This window comes from Moschus berezovskii, chromosome 9, assembly GCF_049115385.1.
Source record: "Moschus berezovskii isolate FMDL1 chromosome 9, NW_MosBer_1.0, whole genome shotgun sequence".
Classification (NCBI taxonomy): Eukaryota; Metazoa; Chordata; class Mammalia; order Artiodactyla; family Moschidae; genus Moschus; species Moschus berezovskii.
In genome coordinates, this window is record NC_142468.1 from 61,645,841 (window position 1) to 61,663,082 (window position 17,242).

A 17,242-nucleotide genomic window follows, 5' to 3' on the forward strand; every position below is an offset into this window, starting at 1 on the left:
ATCTTCATGTAGCTAATTTGTGCCTTCAGAACATGCTTGGGTCTGATCTCATGTCTACCAATTCCATTTGATGATGGAGGGCTACTGTGCACCCCCAACTTTATGGCATGGTGGGTTACATAACACTCAGTTCATGATGGGCAGCTCAGGTTGCACTATAACTTTGGAGGCCTGTGGTTAAGCATTCAGTTTCTCCAAAGCCCAGTAGCAGGCCAAATGCTGTTTCTTAAATGGAGAGCAGTTATCCACAGAACATGGCAGGGCTTTGTTTCAAAATTCTAAAGGCTTACAGGGTGCTTCATCTACAGTTCAGTTCAGTCACTCAGTCGTGTCCGACTCTTTGCGACCCCATGAATCACAACATGCCAGGCCTCCCTGTCCATCACCAACTCCCGGAGTTCACTCAAACTCATGTCCACAGAGTTGGTGATGCCATCCAGCCATCTCATTCTCTGTCGTCCCCTTCTCCTCCCGCCCCCAATCCTTCCCAGCATCAAAGTCTTTTCCAGTGAGTCAACTCGTCTCATGAGGTGGCCAGAGTATTGGAGTTTCAGCTTTAGCATCAGTCCTTCTAATGAACACCCAGGACTGATCTCCTTTAGAACGGACTGGTTGGATCTCCTTGCAGTCCAAGGGACTCTCAAGAGTCTTCTCCAGCATCACAGTTCAAAAGCATCAGTTCTTCGGCGATTAGCCTTCTTCACAGTCCAACTCTCACTTCCATACATGACCACTGGAAAAACCATAGCCTTGACTAGACAGACCTTGGTTGTCAAAGTAATGTCTCTGCTTTTTAATATACTATCTAGGTTGGTCATAAGTTTCCTTCCAAGGAGTAAGCGTCTTTTAATTTCATGGCTGCAATCAGCATCCATAGTGATTTTGGAGCCCAAAAAAATAGTCTGACACTGTTTCCACTGTTTCCCCATCTATTTCCCATGAAGTGATGGGACCAGATGCCATGATCTTCGTTTTCTGAATGTTGAGCTTCAAGCCAACTTTTTCACTCTCCTCTTTCGCTTCATCAAGAGGCTTTTGAGTTCCTCTTCACTTTCTGCCATAAGGGTGGTGTCGTCTGCACATCTGAGGTTATTGATATTTCTCCCCGCAATCTTGACTCCAGCTTGTGCTTCTTCCAGCCCAGCGTTCCTCATGATGTACTCTGCGTATAAGTTAAATAAGCAGGGTGACAATATACAACCTTGACGTACTCCTTTTCCTATTTGGAACCAGTCTGTTGTTCCATGTCCAGTTCTAACTGTTGCTTCCTGACCTGCATACAGGTTTCTCAAGAGGCAGGTCAGGTGGTCTGGTATTCCCATCTCTTTCAGAATTTTCCGCAGTTTATTGTGATCCACACAGTCAAAGGCTTTGGCATAGTCAATGAAGCTTCATCTACAGGGCCCTGCCAAATGCTGCAAACTGCATGTCTGTCTGCCGCAGCCACTGCAAGCCCCTTTGGACCTGATGGACCACATGTGGCAGAGCAACTGGCATGGGAGCCTGGACCTGCACAGCCTTCTCTTGATATGGACCCCACTCAAAATTAATAGCTCTTTGGGTCCCTCAGTAAATGGGCCAGAGTGACACACCCAAAGGAGGACCCACTGGTGTTGCACCTCCTTTTTAGTTGGAAGGGAGCCAGCTGCAACAACTTAAGCTTCACATTAATAAGGGATATCTTGCCATGTACCACACCACTGGATCCTGACATCTTCAAGGGTGCCCAGGACCCCCTCAAAAATTTATTTCTTGCTGTTATGCGGCAAGAAGTGTCCTCTGGGTCAGTGTAGGCCACACCAAATTGTGCCTGAATGGCACACTGACTACTTTGAATTAAAGTTACTTAAGAAATGGCCAACATGAGAGAGACACTCTCATCCACCTTTCTCTTTCTCTGAAACCAGGAAACTCTCACGTGAAAGATGCACTCCCTGCCTCCGGAAGTAAGACACCCTTAACCCCAGAGTCAGGGAACTCAGGTTGAGAAGCCTGTATAAGTGAACCTCATTACTTCTTTATCACCCACGTCTATATTCAGTTTAGAGTCTTCACTACTTGAGTGCCCGAAAACCTAAGTTTTTTTGTTCTGTCAGTTCCTTACAAATTTATTAATTTATCTAAAAAGTATAAAGGCTGCCTGCTTTGGCCACTTCTTAGGTCCCATTTCTATGAAACCTCCATGTGCATTAATTTCTTTCTCCTCTTATGTTGTCTTGCATCATTTTTATTATTAATCCATCCAGAAGAACTGAAGAGGGATAAAAGCAGAGATTTTTCCCTCGCTGACACTACACATCCAATATTTCCATGAGCTGAATGGAAAATAAAATTAATAAATTATATAAGTATAATTATATGGTAAAAATAAGACAAGATTAAAATAGTTTTGATAATTATATAATAAAATCAGCTTTAATAATATGATAAAAGTAAGAAACATTAAAATAAATAGACTTTCTTCCCACATACATATCTCAATAAGAAGTACCATGTTTACATTTTTGCAGGACTGATTTCCTGCTGTATCATGAATTCTCTTTGGTGGGGCAATCTTGTCTCATAAGACTATAAATTATTCTGAAGTGAAACTCTGTTGATTCCTAATGATTACCACTTCATCTTCCTGAGATCAGTAAACTTCCAAGTACGAGCTACAGGCCCTATTCATCTTGGTAGTTACAAACGCAGATACCTTGAGCCAAAGTTAATTCAAAATCTCTGGTGTCAGGAATTTGCTTTGATTATCACCACAGTGATCAGTGAATCACACCAAAGCTTGAGAATCACAGCTCTAGATGATCCTAAGTCATCCATTAATACCTACCTCTAAATTTTCAGTTGGGACAAATGCCAATAAAATCTGTTAGTGATTTCAGATATTCACCTTTATCTTCTCTTTGAAAATGGGAAGATGATTTGTCCATTTACTCTTACCTCTTATTTTTCTCACAAGTCTCTAAGTATCCCTGATTCAGAATTTTTTCAAAGTCAGGAAATTATTCCAAAACCCAGAGATGATAGAATTCCATAGTAAATGATAGTTTCTTTATAATTATAACATTTATCTTTATCTTCTTTTCCCCCTATGTGTTTTCTTGTATTTTCCTTCTGACGCTCATTTTCCTTGAGAGACAAAGCAGAAGCTATGTATGTGTCAGTGAAGTGATTGTCTTATGTATAACTTAAATTTGTATCCTGCTCCTATCTCATGGGTCTAGGTCTAAGGGCCCTAAGGTGGGTGTTTTGCCATAAAGTATTTCAGTTTTTGTTTGTAAAGGAGATCTGAGTGTTGTCTCTTTCAGTGTGTATTGCTTTTATGCAAAATATTTAGGCATTATTCGGGAAGTGACTGGAAGAGCCAACATAGGAACCTTAGTGTTATTTATGTACAGTTAGACCTCTCGCTTTTACTGTTTGTACTACAGTAAATGGGGTTCCCCGTCTTTCTTAAAACCTTCAAGTGGCTTATTCCATATTTTGATCTATTCTGCATGATTTACTGTGCCATCTGATGCAGTAATGCTGCGCTGTACGTGCTAAAGCAACCCACTGAAGCACCAATTTCCGGTTTCTTCTGAAATTATCAACCGAGCCGTTTTTACTTAGAGTCGCCTTCTATTGGTGGGAATTCGGCTTGCCACGACTTGCAGCCGGTAAGCCATAGAATTCTGGTAGGTTTGGATTCCTCGCCGGGCGCTGTGGCGCGCGCCTGTAATCCCAGCTACTCGGGAGGCTGAGGCTGGAGGATCGCTTGAGCTCAGGAGTTCTGGGCTGCAGTGCGCTATGCCGATCGGGTGTCCGCACTAAGTTCGGCATCAATATGGTGACCTCCCGGGAGCGGGGGACCACCAGGTTGCCTAAGGAGGGGTGAACCGGCCCAGGTCGGAAACGGAGCAGGTCAAAACTCCCGTGCTGATCAGTAGTGGGATCGCGCCTGTGAATAGCCACTGTACTCCAGCCTGGGCAACATAGCGAGACCCCGTCTCTTTTGAGTTCTTACCTTAAAAAAGGCTTTCTTATTATTAATATTTTTTCATTTTTACTTTTAATCTTACTTCACCATTATCTCGCGAAACAACTGAATATTCAGGTTGCCAAGTATTTATGGAGCCCCTATTGTATATCAGGTTCTATGCTGAACCCAGAGCCTCCCAATACCTAGAATGGATAAGAATCTCACAGTAAAACGCAAAATGCTCTTCTGAGAGCAAGACTTATCAGAATAGGAACTTTATTTTTTGAGAGTTGGTTTGCCTTGATCATTGAGGGTAACTGTTGGGCGAATGAAATAGTCCACTGCGTTAAATTTCAACAGCGTACGTTCCAGGGAAAGTGGTCGTTGCTCAGGTGCACAGAGCCGTACCTGGGGAACTCCTCCTAGTACGTTGCTCGTAAATTGTTTTGACCAGTAGGGGTCACTATGGAGGCTGGCTTGAATCCCGAGAGGTAAGGGAGCAAAGTAACCGGACTAGTTTATAAGCTTAGGAAGGAATGCAGTTTCAAGAGAATAGTTTGTATCTATTTCGAATTGTTTTGGTACGACGAAAAGCTAATCGACGACGACTTGACTGCCGAACGCTTCACAAAATATGACGCAAAGACGTTCGCGTCAAGGAGTATTGGATCTTCTGCGCGGCCGTAGATGCGCCTAGTGCGCCTGCGCATAAGAGTAGCGGCGTTGAGTCAGGCTGGCAGTGGCGGAAACTGCGGTAGCGACCCTCGAGGCTCGCCATGAAGACCCGCTTTAGCACCGTTGACCTCCGTGCGGTACTTGCGGAGCTAAATGCCAGGTACTGTACGTCGGGTGACCGAGCTTGTGCGGGGGGTGCAGGAGGCAGAGGCCCTGGCTCTGCCGTAGAAATAAGAACGGCCTTGTGTTTTCCCTCCCCCCACCCCCCGGCTGCTGTTCTCCACCTGGCTAGGCCTGAGTGGGCGAGCGCGTGACCGTTTTCCGTGGCCCTGAGGATACCGGGGGGACCCCGGCGGCCGCGAGCTCCACCCCCCGGCTCTCGTGGGCTGCTGGTCTCCCCAGGTCTTGCGTCCTACTTTGGCAGGGCTCTCGGCTTGCCGGCCTGAGTCGTCCGGGTCGGGCAGGAAACGTTTACTAAAAGTCAGGTGGACGCCAGGACACCAGAGTAAGTCATTAGTTCCAGAGGTTTCCAGACCAGAGGCTTGGTTTGGTAGACTCTCCTCACCCCAAAGAGTTTTAGCTGGAGGTAACAGATTCGGCTGGAGATCTGCATTCTAGTTCGGTTTTTGTTAATACTATTTAGCTGTGTGAGCTTTGGCATATTTCTCAGGGCTTCGTTTACATTTTTTCTTCTGTAATTAGTTGAGTTAGATTTTACTGTATTTCCTAATATATGTATTGGATCACTTTAAAAAACTCAAAGCATTGTATGGTGTTTCTGGAGCTGATCTATCACTTTTTTAAAACAGTTACATTCGAGGTTTGGGCAGAAGGTTACTGGCCTTCAGCCTCTACACTCTGGTAACTCCCTATCTTTAAAGATTCCCTCTTTGGCAGGCTGTGCTTCCGCCTACGTTTTAAATTGTGGGAAGTTTTATGTTTCTAATGGTAGTATGATTTGTTACATGTTTCCTTTCTCTTTCAGCTTGCTAGGAATGAGAGTAAACAATGTTTACGATGTGGATAATAAAACGTATCTTATTCGTCTTCAAAAGTAAGAGCATTTTATAGTCTTAAATATCTTTTGTAATTATTATTTTTTTTTAAAAAAAAGCAACCTACCGTTAGTGCTGGTGGGACCCTAAAGAAATTTTGACTTTTTTCTTCTACAGACCAGACTTTAAAGCTACACTTTTACTCGAATCTGGCATACGAATTCACACAACAGAATTTGAGTGGCCTAAGAATATGATGCCGTCTAGTTTTGCCATGAAGGTAAACTTTATTATACTTGAAGCTTAATGTTAAGGCCCTGAGAGTGGTCACTAACAATTGAAGTTATAAACTGATTTTTCTTCGTTGGTATAAATAAAACAGATAAGTATAGAGTAGTTGAGACATACTGGATGAATAAAGGAGATGATTATTAACTTCTCCCTTTTACCCATCACACCACTTTGTGTTCCAGATCTTTCCTTCCCAAAGTTACCATTCTAATTCAAGCTTTTATAGAGCTGGACATTATAGTCTTTTAACTCTGTGCTTCTCACTATCAAAAAAATTTTGTTTCAGACCAACACTGATTTTTCTAAAGCGTCATTTTGATTAGTTATCCCACCTTTTACAATTCTCTGATATCTGAGTCTATATCCTACACCCCAGCATTCTTGGCTTTCTGTTTTCTGCCCTCCTTCCCTAGCCTTGTCTTCCACAGGTCACTTTTCAGCTGCCAGTATGTATTTTGTTGGAATACTCAATGACATTAGTATGCTACCAGCCATATCTTTTTACTTTTCACTTCTTTCTGTTTTACTGTCAAAACTGAGATCCTGCATCTTTTGCTTATTGACATAACAGGTATACTGAGAGCTCGTGGTACAGAGGAAAGAGGTTAGAATCAGATATACATAACTTTGAATTAATGGTTTTGCTGCTGAATACTTTTATAATTTGGAAATTTTACTTAATCTCTTGGAACTTGTTTCTTTAAATGTAAAATATAGATAATGCCTCTGTTATGGGGTTATTGGTGAGGATTGATTGAAGTTAAATGTAAAGCACCTAACACAATGCCTGACACATAATAGGGCTCCATATGTATTAATTTCCTTCTTCCTCTCCTCCTCACTTTCCTTCAGAAATTTATTTGTTTTGGCATTGTGTTATTTCATTAGAGGCTTTACAGAGAAGATCCTTATCCCCAGCAACTTAGAATCTGTTTTGGATTACACGTTAGGTAAGTGTTTCCCAAATCACAAGGCCTGTCACAAAATTATCAAATTCTTAAAAGTTTCATTTACTTAATAGTAACCCAAAGTGTTTCTTTTGGAAATTGTCCTTAATAATAATGACACTTTATATTTGTATAGCACTCTTCAAGGAATAATACTTCATTTGAGTTGTTTAGCAACTCAGTGGATATGAAGAACAAATATCATTTCAGTTTTACAGATGATATAACAGATAATAGGCTATATGCTTTTGGGATTGTGTAAACATCCCCAAATAAGGCTATATCAATAGGAGATCAGACACTCAAAAGAAAAAAAAACTTTTATGAGTTAGGTATACGTGTCAATCTAAATATGTATACAAATTTACTCCAGCACTTTATAAATATCTAAGCACTGTTACTGTTGTATGTCAGGCAGGACCATGTTTAGTATGTGGTAAATCAGTGAGTTTTCCTAATTCTCACATTTGGGGATGCCAGATATAGCTTTGTGGCACTGACAAAGCTTGTTTTCACCAAGATGCTAGTAGGAAAATAAAGAAAAAACAAGTTTTACATATGTATTATATGTGTGTCTATACTCATGATAATTTTCCCTTTTTTACCATTCCGTGGTGTGGACTTCTATTCCATTCAAGGATGACTTTTATCTTCATTTTAACTTTATTTTTCTCAGAAAAATATTGCTGGGGAAGTTGATTATGATTTTCACCTGGGGATTAAAAGATAGCCCTGAATGTAGGTCACTGTTTAAATAAAAATTAATGTAGGCCACTTCTAAATGAAAACTGTTAAATTTAGAAGGGGGAGATTATTTATTCTGTGAAGGTTGAAAAGTCTCATATCTGCCTGAATATAATGTGAGTATAAAATTCTGCCTGAGTACATAAAATGAGAATTTTTGTTAGTTTGAACTGGAGCTCTGGAGAACTCTTCTTAGTTATGAAAGAATTGGCATTGATTTGAAGAATGACCCTGCATATTTCTTCTTCTTTTTTTCCTTTTTTAAGATGGTTTTAGATGAACTTATCTGTAAAATTTGTCTTGGAGTTGAGTCTTGAGGAAAAGAAAGCATCCTTTCTTTCTGGTCTTGACTAAGAGGTCTTTCAAATTAAAAAATGAGAAACAATTGTTAAAAATTTTTTAAGGAGCCACAGAGTAGTTTTGATTTTGGTTGATGTCATACTTAGATATTTATACTAAAGGGTCATAATGGGTTTCTCTCATAGCTCAGCTGGTAAAGAATCTGCCTGCAATGCAGGAGACTCAGGTTCAATTCCTGGATTGGGAATATCCTCTGGAGAAGGAAATGGCAACCCACTCCAGTCTTCTTGCCTGGAGAATCCCATGGACAGAGGAGCCAGGGGGCTGCAGTCCATGGGGTTACAAGAGTTGGACACGACTGAGTAACTTTCACTTCGAAGGGTAGTACATGTAATATAAAACAGTAGGTATTTACCAAGTAAGTTGCCTTTGGGTTTAATATGTTCACTTTATTTTAATTGCTAAGAACAAGACGCTTACGACTAGGGATAGAAATGGGATTTGATAAAATGGGATTTGCTGCATTTGGATTTGAGCTAAGTTGTTCAAAAACTTGGAGATAGTACCAGAAAAATTCTGCTTGGGCTTTATTAATAAAGTTTGTGAGAATAGGTTATTGGTTGTAAGTTGGAGGACTGATTTATAGAATTCCAGTAAGCTCATGGTTCAGAATTTGTATTTGAATTGAAAGATTAGTGGAAATCACTAATTTATCTTGGACACAAACACACAAAAGGAAATTTGGGATATTTAAAAAATGGGAGTAGAAAGAGGCTTTAAAAAAAGGTTACGGTTTTGTGTGTGGTCTTCAGGACAAGAACAGGAATTTATTTAGCAGTGATATAAAGCAACAAAGTATATTTCATTATCTGTTATTGTCTACTTAAAAATTGAATATGAAACATTGTTTCAGAGTTAGCAGTCAGAGTGGTCTGAAATAAAATGTATTTTTTCTGATTATCATTCTGTAAGTTTTGATTTTAAGACTATACTGTTTTATCTACTAGTCTTAAGATATTATTCCTAATGGAAATTAGAAGGAGAAATTTACTTATAAACCAATACCAAATGATTAGAAATTCACTTTTCCTATTTAAATGCCTTTTTCTTCTCTTTCTTGCTAGTGCCGAAAACATTTGAAGAGTCGGAGATTAGTCAGTGCAAAACAGCTTGGTGTGGATAGAATTGTAGATTTTCAGTTTGGAAGTGACGAAGCTGCTTATCACTTAATCATTGAGCTCTATGACAGGGTAAGTTAAATTTGGGGGTGGGGTGAGGAGAATTCACTGAATTGTCAATTATTCATGTAATAGTGCTATCAGACATGAGCAGGGAACATTTTTTTCTTGTGAAAGGCCATTGATACACTAGGATAATGTAGTGCAATGCAAGTAAAATGTAATCTTCCATTAATCTTCATTTTATCTGGAGGCCAGAATTTAGGCAGACCTTAGCCATTTAAAATAGTATTTGAGGGACTTCCTTGGTGGTTTGTGGTTAAGACTGTGCTTCCACTGGGAATTAAGATCCCATATGCCGTGTGCGCAGCCAGAAAAACAAAAAATAATACATTTAAATGTGGTAGATGAAGATCTGAGAATTGAAGATATTATCTGGTACTTTAAATTTCAGGCCTAATGTGATAGAGCCAGCAAACTGTCAAATAGTTTTGTCATAAACAGCATTTGAGGCTTAGGGACATTGCCACGTTTTCAGTGTCATCAGTTAGGGACAGGGGAGCCTGGTGGGCTTCCGTCTGTGGGGTCACACAGAGTCGGACACGACTGAAATGACTTAGCAGCAGCAGCAGTTATGAGAGGAAGACTGCTGATGGCCTCACCATGCTTCTTGCCTCTTAATCCTTCCCTTAGTTACCTATTCTATCTTGGAAGTGTTTTTTCATGAACTATCAACAGCAAAATAAATTCCATTTGCATGAAAAATTTAAGTATAAAAAGTGAGACCATAGAAGTGCTAGGTGAAAATATGGATTAAGATGGACAAATTTGGGATGAAAAAGACTTCTAAGCGTAACAATGAAAATAATAAAAATGACTGCTTAACCTACCAGTAAGAGTTTAAAAACTGAGTGAAGCAGAAAACACCATGAACTACATATGAAGTGAAAAACGGGGGAGAAGTATTTTTAACTCATATGGTAAATAAAGTGTTCATAACCCTCAATATGTAGTTTTCACAAGCCATTCAAGTGGAAAAAATGGGTAAAGTACTTGATTACACAATTCAGAAAAGAATAATACAAATGGCTTATGAAAGCATGAGAACATGTATAAATTCACAAATTACTGAAAGATAAAAATAAGATATTTTTCTTTCTCCTCTTATTCTTTTATTTCTTGGTCAGCATATAAATGATTGGAATGTTTGATGACAACCAATATTATCAAGAATGTACAGGGAGTTCCCTGGTGGCATAGTGGTTAGGACTCTGAGCTTTCACTGCCATGGCCAAAAAAAAAAGACAAAAAAAAATGTTGTACAGGAACGAGGGCAGATTAAAACATTATTTTCGAGGAGTATTTGACAGATTATAATGTGATTTTTAAAGTTTATGTGCTTAAACCTTTGACCCAGGAATTCCACTTCTAAGAATTTATTATAAGCGTTTGAGGCAAGTGCTCGGAAAGGACCATGTCAAGGATATTCATATAGTGTTTATAATAGTTAAACTTGGAAAGAACCTGAATGTCTTTGTTTTTTTGCTTTTTCCCCTTTTCTCTGTGATTATCATCTCCTAAATGGTCCCATTTATTTCTTGCATGAGTCATTTGAACTGGACTTAACTACAGCTCTTCGGTAGAAGTTGGTCCCTATTTGTTCCTTTTTGTCTTCTTTCTAGACTCCAAGCAACTCCAGTATTCAAAGCTAAATTTCTTTGAATAAGAAATTAGTTAAGTAATTAAGGGAGACCCAAATAATAGAATACTGTGTGATTTTTTAAAAAAATATTGAAACTTTTTTTCTTATGAATGTTTTCACAAGATGCTTTTAAGAATTTTCAGATGTTTGTTAGATAAATGTGCACTTCAGTGAATCATCACAGGTGAACTTACCTGTGTTAGTTGTTGACCTGAATGTGGGGCAGGGACAGCAAGACCAGCTGCTGATCCCTGCACTGTCTTTAACTGTCTGTGCACTTCTCTTTGCCAGTGATTCCTTTCCCCTTCTGCCCCCTCCTCCCCTGCAGGCAAGAGCAGCTACAACTGTAGCCCTCCTGGAATTGATTTTTGTGTGTGGTCTCAGGTAGTGGTCCATTTTTTATTTATTTATTTTTAAATTTTAATTGGAGGCTCATTACTTTACAATATTGTATTGGTTTTGCCATACATTGACATGAATCCGCCCCGGGTGTACATGTGTTCCCCATCTTGAACCCCCCCTCCCACCTCCCTCCCCATATCATCCCTCTGGGTCATCCCCGTGCTCCAGCCCCAGGCATCCTGTATCATGCATCGAACCTGGACTGGCGATTCGTTTCACATATGATAATATACACGTTTCAGTGCCATTCTCCCAAATCATCCCACCCTTGCCCTCTCCCACAGAGTCCAAAAGACTGTTGTATACATCTGTGTCTCTTTTGCTGTCTCACATATGGGGTTATCGTTACCATCTTTCTAAATTCCATATATATGCGTTAGTATACTATATTGGTGATTTTCTTTCTGGCTTACTTCACTGTGTATAATAGGCTCCAGTTTAAAATTTGTATGATAACTTTTTAAAAACTTTTGTTTTGAAATAATCATAGATTCATAGGAAGTTGCAAAGATAGATCTGGTGTAACTTTCACCCAGTTTCCCTTAGTTGTACATCTTATATAATTATATTACAGTATCAAAATCAGGAAATCAATGTTGGTACATATAGTCCTGTGCATTTTACCACGTTTGTAGATTAATGTAACCACTACTGCAATCAAGATACGGAAGTCTTCCTTTACCACAGAGATCTTCCTTGTGATACCCCTTTGTAGTAACACCCACCTCATTCCTTCCCATCCCAACACCCTGGCAACAGTTAATTTGTTTCATCTTCATAATTTTGTCATTATAAATTGAATCTTTAACAATGAAAGCGGCCTCAGAACCTTGGTTAAAAGGACATACCAGATACTCTTAAATAGGAGTTGAAAAACTGTATAACCTGTAGCCTCTTTTTGTAAAGTCTGTGAGTTTAAGAATGGCTTTTACATTTTGAAAGAGCTCTTTAAAATGAAAGAAGAATATGAAACAAACCATATGTGGCCTGCTGCTAAGTCACTTCAGTCGTGTCCGACTCTGTGTGACCCCATAGACGGAAGCCCACCAGGCTCCCCTGTCCCTGGGATTCTCCAGGCAAGAACACTGGAGTGGGTTGCCATTTCCTTCTCCAGTGTGTGAAAGTGAAAAGTGAAACTGAAGTCGCTCAGTCGTGTCCGACCCCTAGCGACCCCATGGACTGCAGCCTACCAGGCTCCTCCATCCATGGGATTTTCTAGGCAAGAGTACTGGAGTGGCTTGCCATTGCCTTCTCCGATATGTGGCCTACAAACCCTAAAATATTTATTATCTTGCCTTTTTATGGGAAAAGTTTGCTTACCCCCACTCTTAAATAATAGACTCATATGTCTGAGCTAATATTGGACAGATACCAGATGGTATCAGGGATGCCAAGTTAGAATTTTTAAGACTCTATTTAGTCTAGAAGCAGATGTTTTCATGAAAATAGAGTGTTAACCTGTGATCTAGGACAACTAGAATTGATTACACAGGACTGAGTAAATTGGAGAGAATCTGATTGTGGTTATTTTTTTCAGAATATCGTTGATTTAATTTTTGTGATAGTTACATGATAAAGCTCTTTACCTTTCTCTGATCTGTAATTTAGTAGACTATACTAGTGCAAATTCGAGTGATATATTCTTTAAATGGTGGTTTGCTCTCCTTGATCCCTTAGAATTTAGGTACAATTGCCTTTTACTGAGATTGTTTTACTGCCCATTGACAATGTGTATATTTACATAGGTTCAGTAAGAATTTGTCCTTTTTACCAGGTTACAATTAGGCAAATTTGAAGATAAATCTCATTTAATTAGATGTGAAGAGCTCACCATTAAGGAATAAACGTTATACTTCATGAGTGGGGCCTATGTCCACAAAGTCCTCCTGAGAGCCTAACCTTGGACCTCTTGTGTGGCATATAGGATCCTAGCTTGCAGTAAGTAAGGAAGGTCACTTTTTGTAGATCTGCCTGACTTCAGGTAGAGAAGAATTTACTTAAATTTGTAGGTGTACCACAGATGAAGTCAGTAGTGTTTTGTTTTTTTCTTTTTTGGCTTCTGTGGCTTTGAGTTAGAAGCAAACAGTAATTTTTAAGTCTCTGGAATAATAGAGGCTATTGAAAATAAAATTCCAAATTTCTTGTGAATTCTTCAGACAGCAGTGATTATTATGGCTTTGTAACTCTTGATACCATGTGGCTCTAGATTTGCTGCCTATAGTCAAGGAGGTTTATGTAGTATATGTTAGTGTTAACATTTCTTACTACACCTGTGTAAATCAGTCTAAGAAGCAGAGTAGCTTGTATATGTGTAATCAAGAATAATTTTAAATGTTGTGATTTTAAGAGGAGACTTAATTATCCAAAATTTGAAGAGACAAGAAAGCATAAAATGTTGTTTTAATATCCTGCCAGGTGTTGTCTAGCCAGTACTCCTGGGGATTCTAGGGATGTATATCTTTGATTTGCTACCCTTTCTTAAAATTTTTAGTAGTTTATTTTTTTGGCTATCCTGGGTCTTCGTGGCTGCATTCCGGCTTTCTCTAGTTGGCAGCGAGTGGAGGCTGCTCTCTAGCTGTGGTGCATGGGCTTCTCATTGTAGTGGCTTCATTGGTTGTGGAGCATGGGCTCTAGATGCACAGGCTTCAGTAGTTGTGGTTTGTGGGCCCTAGAGCTCAGGCCCAGTAGTTGTGGCACTCAGGCTTAGTTGCCTGGCAGCATGTGGAATCTTTCCAGACAACGGATCAAACCTGCGTTCGTAGGCAGATTCTCAACCTCTGGCCCACCAGAAAAGTCCCTGCTACTTACACTTGATTAGGCTTTTTTCAGTTCAGTCCAGTTCAGTTCAGTCGCTCAGTCGTGTCTGACTCTCTGCAACCCCATGAATCACAGCACGCCAGGCCTCCCTGTCCATCACCAACTCCCGGAATTCACCCAAACTCATGTCCACAGAGTCGGTGATGCCATCCAGCCATCTCATTCTCGGTCGTCCCCTTCTCCTCCTGCCCCCAATCCTTCCCAGCATCAGTCTTTTCCAGTGAGTCGACTCGTCGCATGAGGTGGCCAAAGTATTGCAGTTTCAGCTTTAGCATCAGCCCTTCCAAAGAACACCCAGGATCGATCTCCCTTAGAATGGACTGGTTGGATCTCCTTGCAGTCCAAGGGACTCTCAAGAGTCTTCTCCAACACCACAGTTCAAAAGCATCAATTCTTCGGCGATCAGCTTTCTTCACAGTCCAACTCTCACATCCATACATGACCACGGGAAAAACCATTTGTTAAAAGTGGGCTTTAACTTGTAGAAAACTGACAGTGCAAGCAATTCTTGTCTGATGGCAATGAAAATTAATTTCGTGTAATAAGATATTCAAATTGTTCCTGTCGGGGGAAACGATATCCCCAGAGGTTGCAGTTTTATTGCCCTCAATTGGCAGTCTTATACAGTCACTCTTTTCTCACCCATGCTAAGTCCTTTACTACCTTCATTTCTTTCAGTGCCAGTTTTGTCATCTCGTTGTCTCATTAATTAGTTAAATAACTTTTGGCAGTTACTAAAATTGTATTTTGTCTTCTGGTGACCACTGTTTCTGTTGTTTTCTATTTTTGTCTTTGGTTTTCAGTGGTTTTGCTGTGATGTGCGTAGTTGATTTTCCTTTGTAATTACCTTTTGGGGTTCTAGAATGTGTGATTTGGTGTTTTTCATCAGTTTGGGAAAATTCAGTCATATTTTCTTTTGACCTGTCTTCCAATTCAGTAATAATATTGCTCTCAGACAAGAATCATTTGAAATTGTTCTGTTATTTGATTCCTCTGATGTCTGTTTTTATAGTCTGTTGTTGTTTTGATTTTAATACATTGTCTTTTCTCCTCACATGCCTGATTATTTTATTGTGTTCATGCATTGAGTAGGAAAAGTAATAGATATGCTATGATACCTGAATGATGTTACCCTCCTTTAGAAAGGGTATTTGCTTTTAACAGGTAGCTAAGGACACAGATAATCCCAGATTACCTTACTCCAATCAAGAATTGGATTGATTAGGAGCTGGGCCTGGGAAAGCTGGATAATTTCCAATTCACTCCTTCTCCTGGGATGCAGCCTTTCAGGGTCACTATTCATATCTGAACTTATCAGGGATAACCCCCCCCCCAGCTCCCACACCTTTTCCTTGGACCCTGAACTCAAATTTTTATTCTCCTTAGTTGTCCTGTGACTCTATCTAAATTCATGCTCAGCTTGCCAACCTGTCAACTGCTTCTTAACTATTAAATAAATGTTCCTAAAGTAGCTCCAAGTATGGTGCTCACCTTTCTGAGTTTTCCTCTCTTAGATTTTTATCCTGTAAATGTTTACTACCTACCTTGTTTGCATTTTTTGTTTCCTAAAAGACTTGCTTTGTGTATTTTGTCCAGTTTTTCTCAATAGTTAGAATTATCTAGACTACCATAATAGAATTATCTAGTCTACCATTTAAATTTACAATGTTTATACAATTAGTACACGAATATATACTCAGTATATAGAGAAGTTCATAGAATTAAAATTGAAGGTCTTATCACTCTTGGCCCAACCAGTTCCTCATCCCAGAGTAACCACTATGTTTGATGTCCTATTTATGATCACTTCCCTTCCTTCCATTCCAGTTAAAAAGAAGGTTTGTGTTTTTTTTTTCATTGAGAGGAAAAATCTCTAGAATTTAAATAACTACAGAGTGCCTTAGGTTTAACTCAATATGAAGTTTAAGCTTATATATCAGACATGGCCTTTTTCTTTTTTTCCTTTTTCAGTTTAACTTAGCACTTAATGATGCAAAATTTTTTTCCATAGAATAAATCTTTTTTATCATTTAAAAATCTAAAGAATTTTTCAATTTTATAATATTTTAGATGTGTAGAAAATTTGCAAAAATAATAAAGAAAATTCTGTATACCCTTCACTTAGTTTCTCTTAATGTTAACATCTTACATAGCCATGGTACATTTGTCAAAACTTAGAAATTCACATTGGTACATTACTGCTAATTAAACTATAGGTTTTATTTAGGTTTCGCCAGTTTTTCTACTCATGTTCCTTTTTTTGTTCCAGGATTCAATCCAGAATACCCCCTTGCATTTAGGGGCTTTTCTGTTTTGAAGTTTCTGCACAATGGACATATATACTGTCTAGATTCCAGAGACTCAGTTAGATAAGTTTAGAATAGGTATTCAAGATTTATGTATGAGAGTAAGTGCTTGGGAATTTTCACTGTGTTATCTAAGAGAATGTTGGTTGATTCTTAGAGTAGATCTTGAAGATTGCTCTCTTGTCTCTTTATAGAAGGATCTGAACGTCTGTTCTTCATGTCTGGAATTTTGATGTATGGTTTATTTAAAATTGATCAATGTAAAGAGACTATTGCCACTCAAACTCTTAAAGTCAGTTTATTAATTTGTGATATGAAGGTTCCAGTAGGAAAGACTCTGGAGAAAATAAGATTAGAAAGTAGATTTTTTAAGTACATCAGAATCAAGTGCAGTGTTTCCCCAAATAAGTTCGTTGACACCACTTCTATAAGATAATAGCTTAGAAAAATGGGTCCCCTACTCATAAAACTGAAGAACTTTGAGAATAAATAAGGTAAAGAAAAATTTTTTAATTCTAGGACTTACCACTGCCTTTAATGATAGTATGATGTGTATGTGCCCTAGGGAAGGGTATGTTACATAGACTATGTCACATAATTTTTTTTTTTTAATGGGAAGTATGGGAGCCATCTTAACAGAAAACTTTTGGGAAACCTTGGTTTAAAGAAAGTCCTTTTAGGGAAGTAACTACCTTACTGGAATCTTCCATATGCTCTTGATAACAGTTTGATTCAATAAACATTTATTGAACACTTTCTACATGCCAGGCCCTATGTCCAGGTCTGTTTTTCAAGTCACATCTTTATGAACTAATTAGACACTATATGAACTTCTGTCCAAGTCTCCTACTTTCCTTCCTCAGTTAACATTTCTGTTCTTTAAGTTAAATAAATATGTAAATTTCTAAATCCTTGGTTTCTTTGAAG

General features: G+C 38.9%; 1 protein-coding gene and 1 non-coding gene across 3 annotated transcripts in view; both read left to right on the forward strand.

The window, feature by feature from the left end:
* The first annotated feature begins 3,691 nt into the window (after positions 1-3,691).
* LOC148776467 (signal recognition particle RNA) lies at positions 3,692-3,991 on the forward strand. The gene has a single exon (XR_016038383.1).
* A 670-nt stretch (positions 3,992-4,661) lies between these two features.
* The window catches only part of NEMF (nuclear export mediator factor), a 56,291-nt gene continuing 43,710 nt past the window's right edge, over positions 4,662-17,242 (forward strand). For both annotated transcript variants that reach the window (XM_055437008.2, XM_055437009.2), the window contains exons 1-4: positions 4,662-4,793; positions 5,619-5,687; positions 5,806-5,908; positions 9,035-9,160. In XM_055437008.2, the coding sequence (XP_055292983.2) occupies positions 4,735-4,793; positions 5,619-5,687; positions 5,806-5,908; positions 9,035-9,160 (357 nt within the window). In that variant the 5' untranslated portion in view covers positions 4,662-4,734. The remainder of the gene's footprint in view (positions 4,794-5,618; positions 5,688-5,805; positions 5,909-9,034; positions 9,161-17,242) is intronic.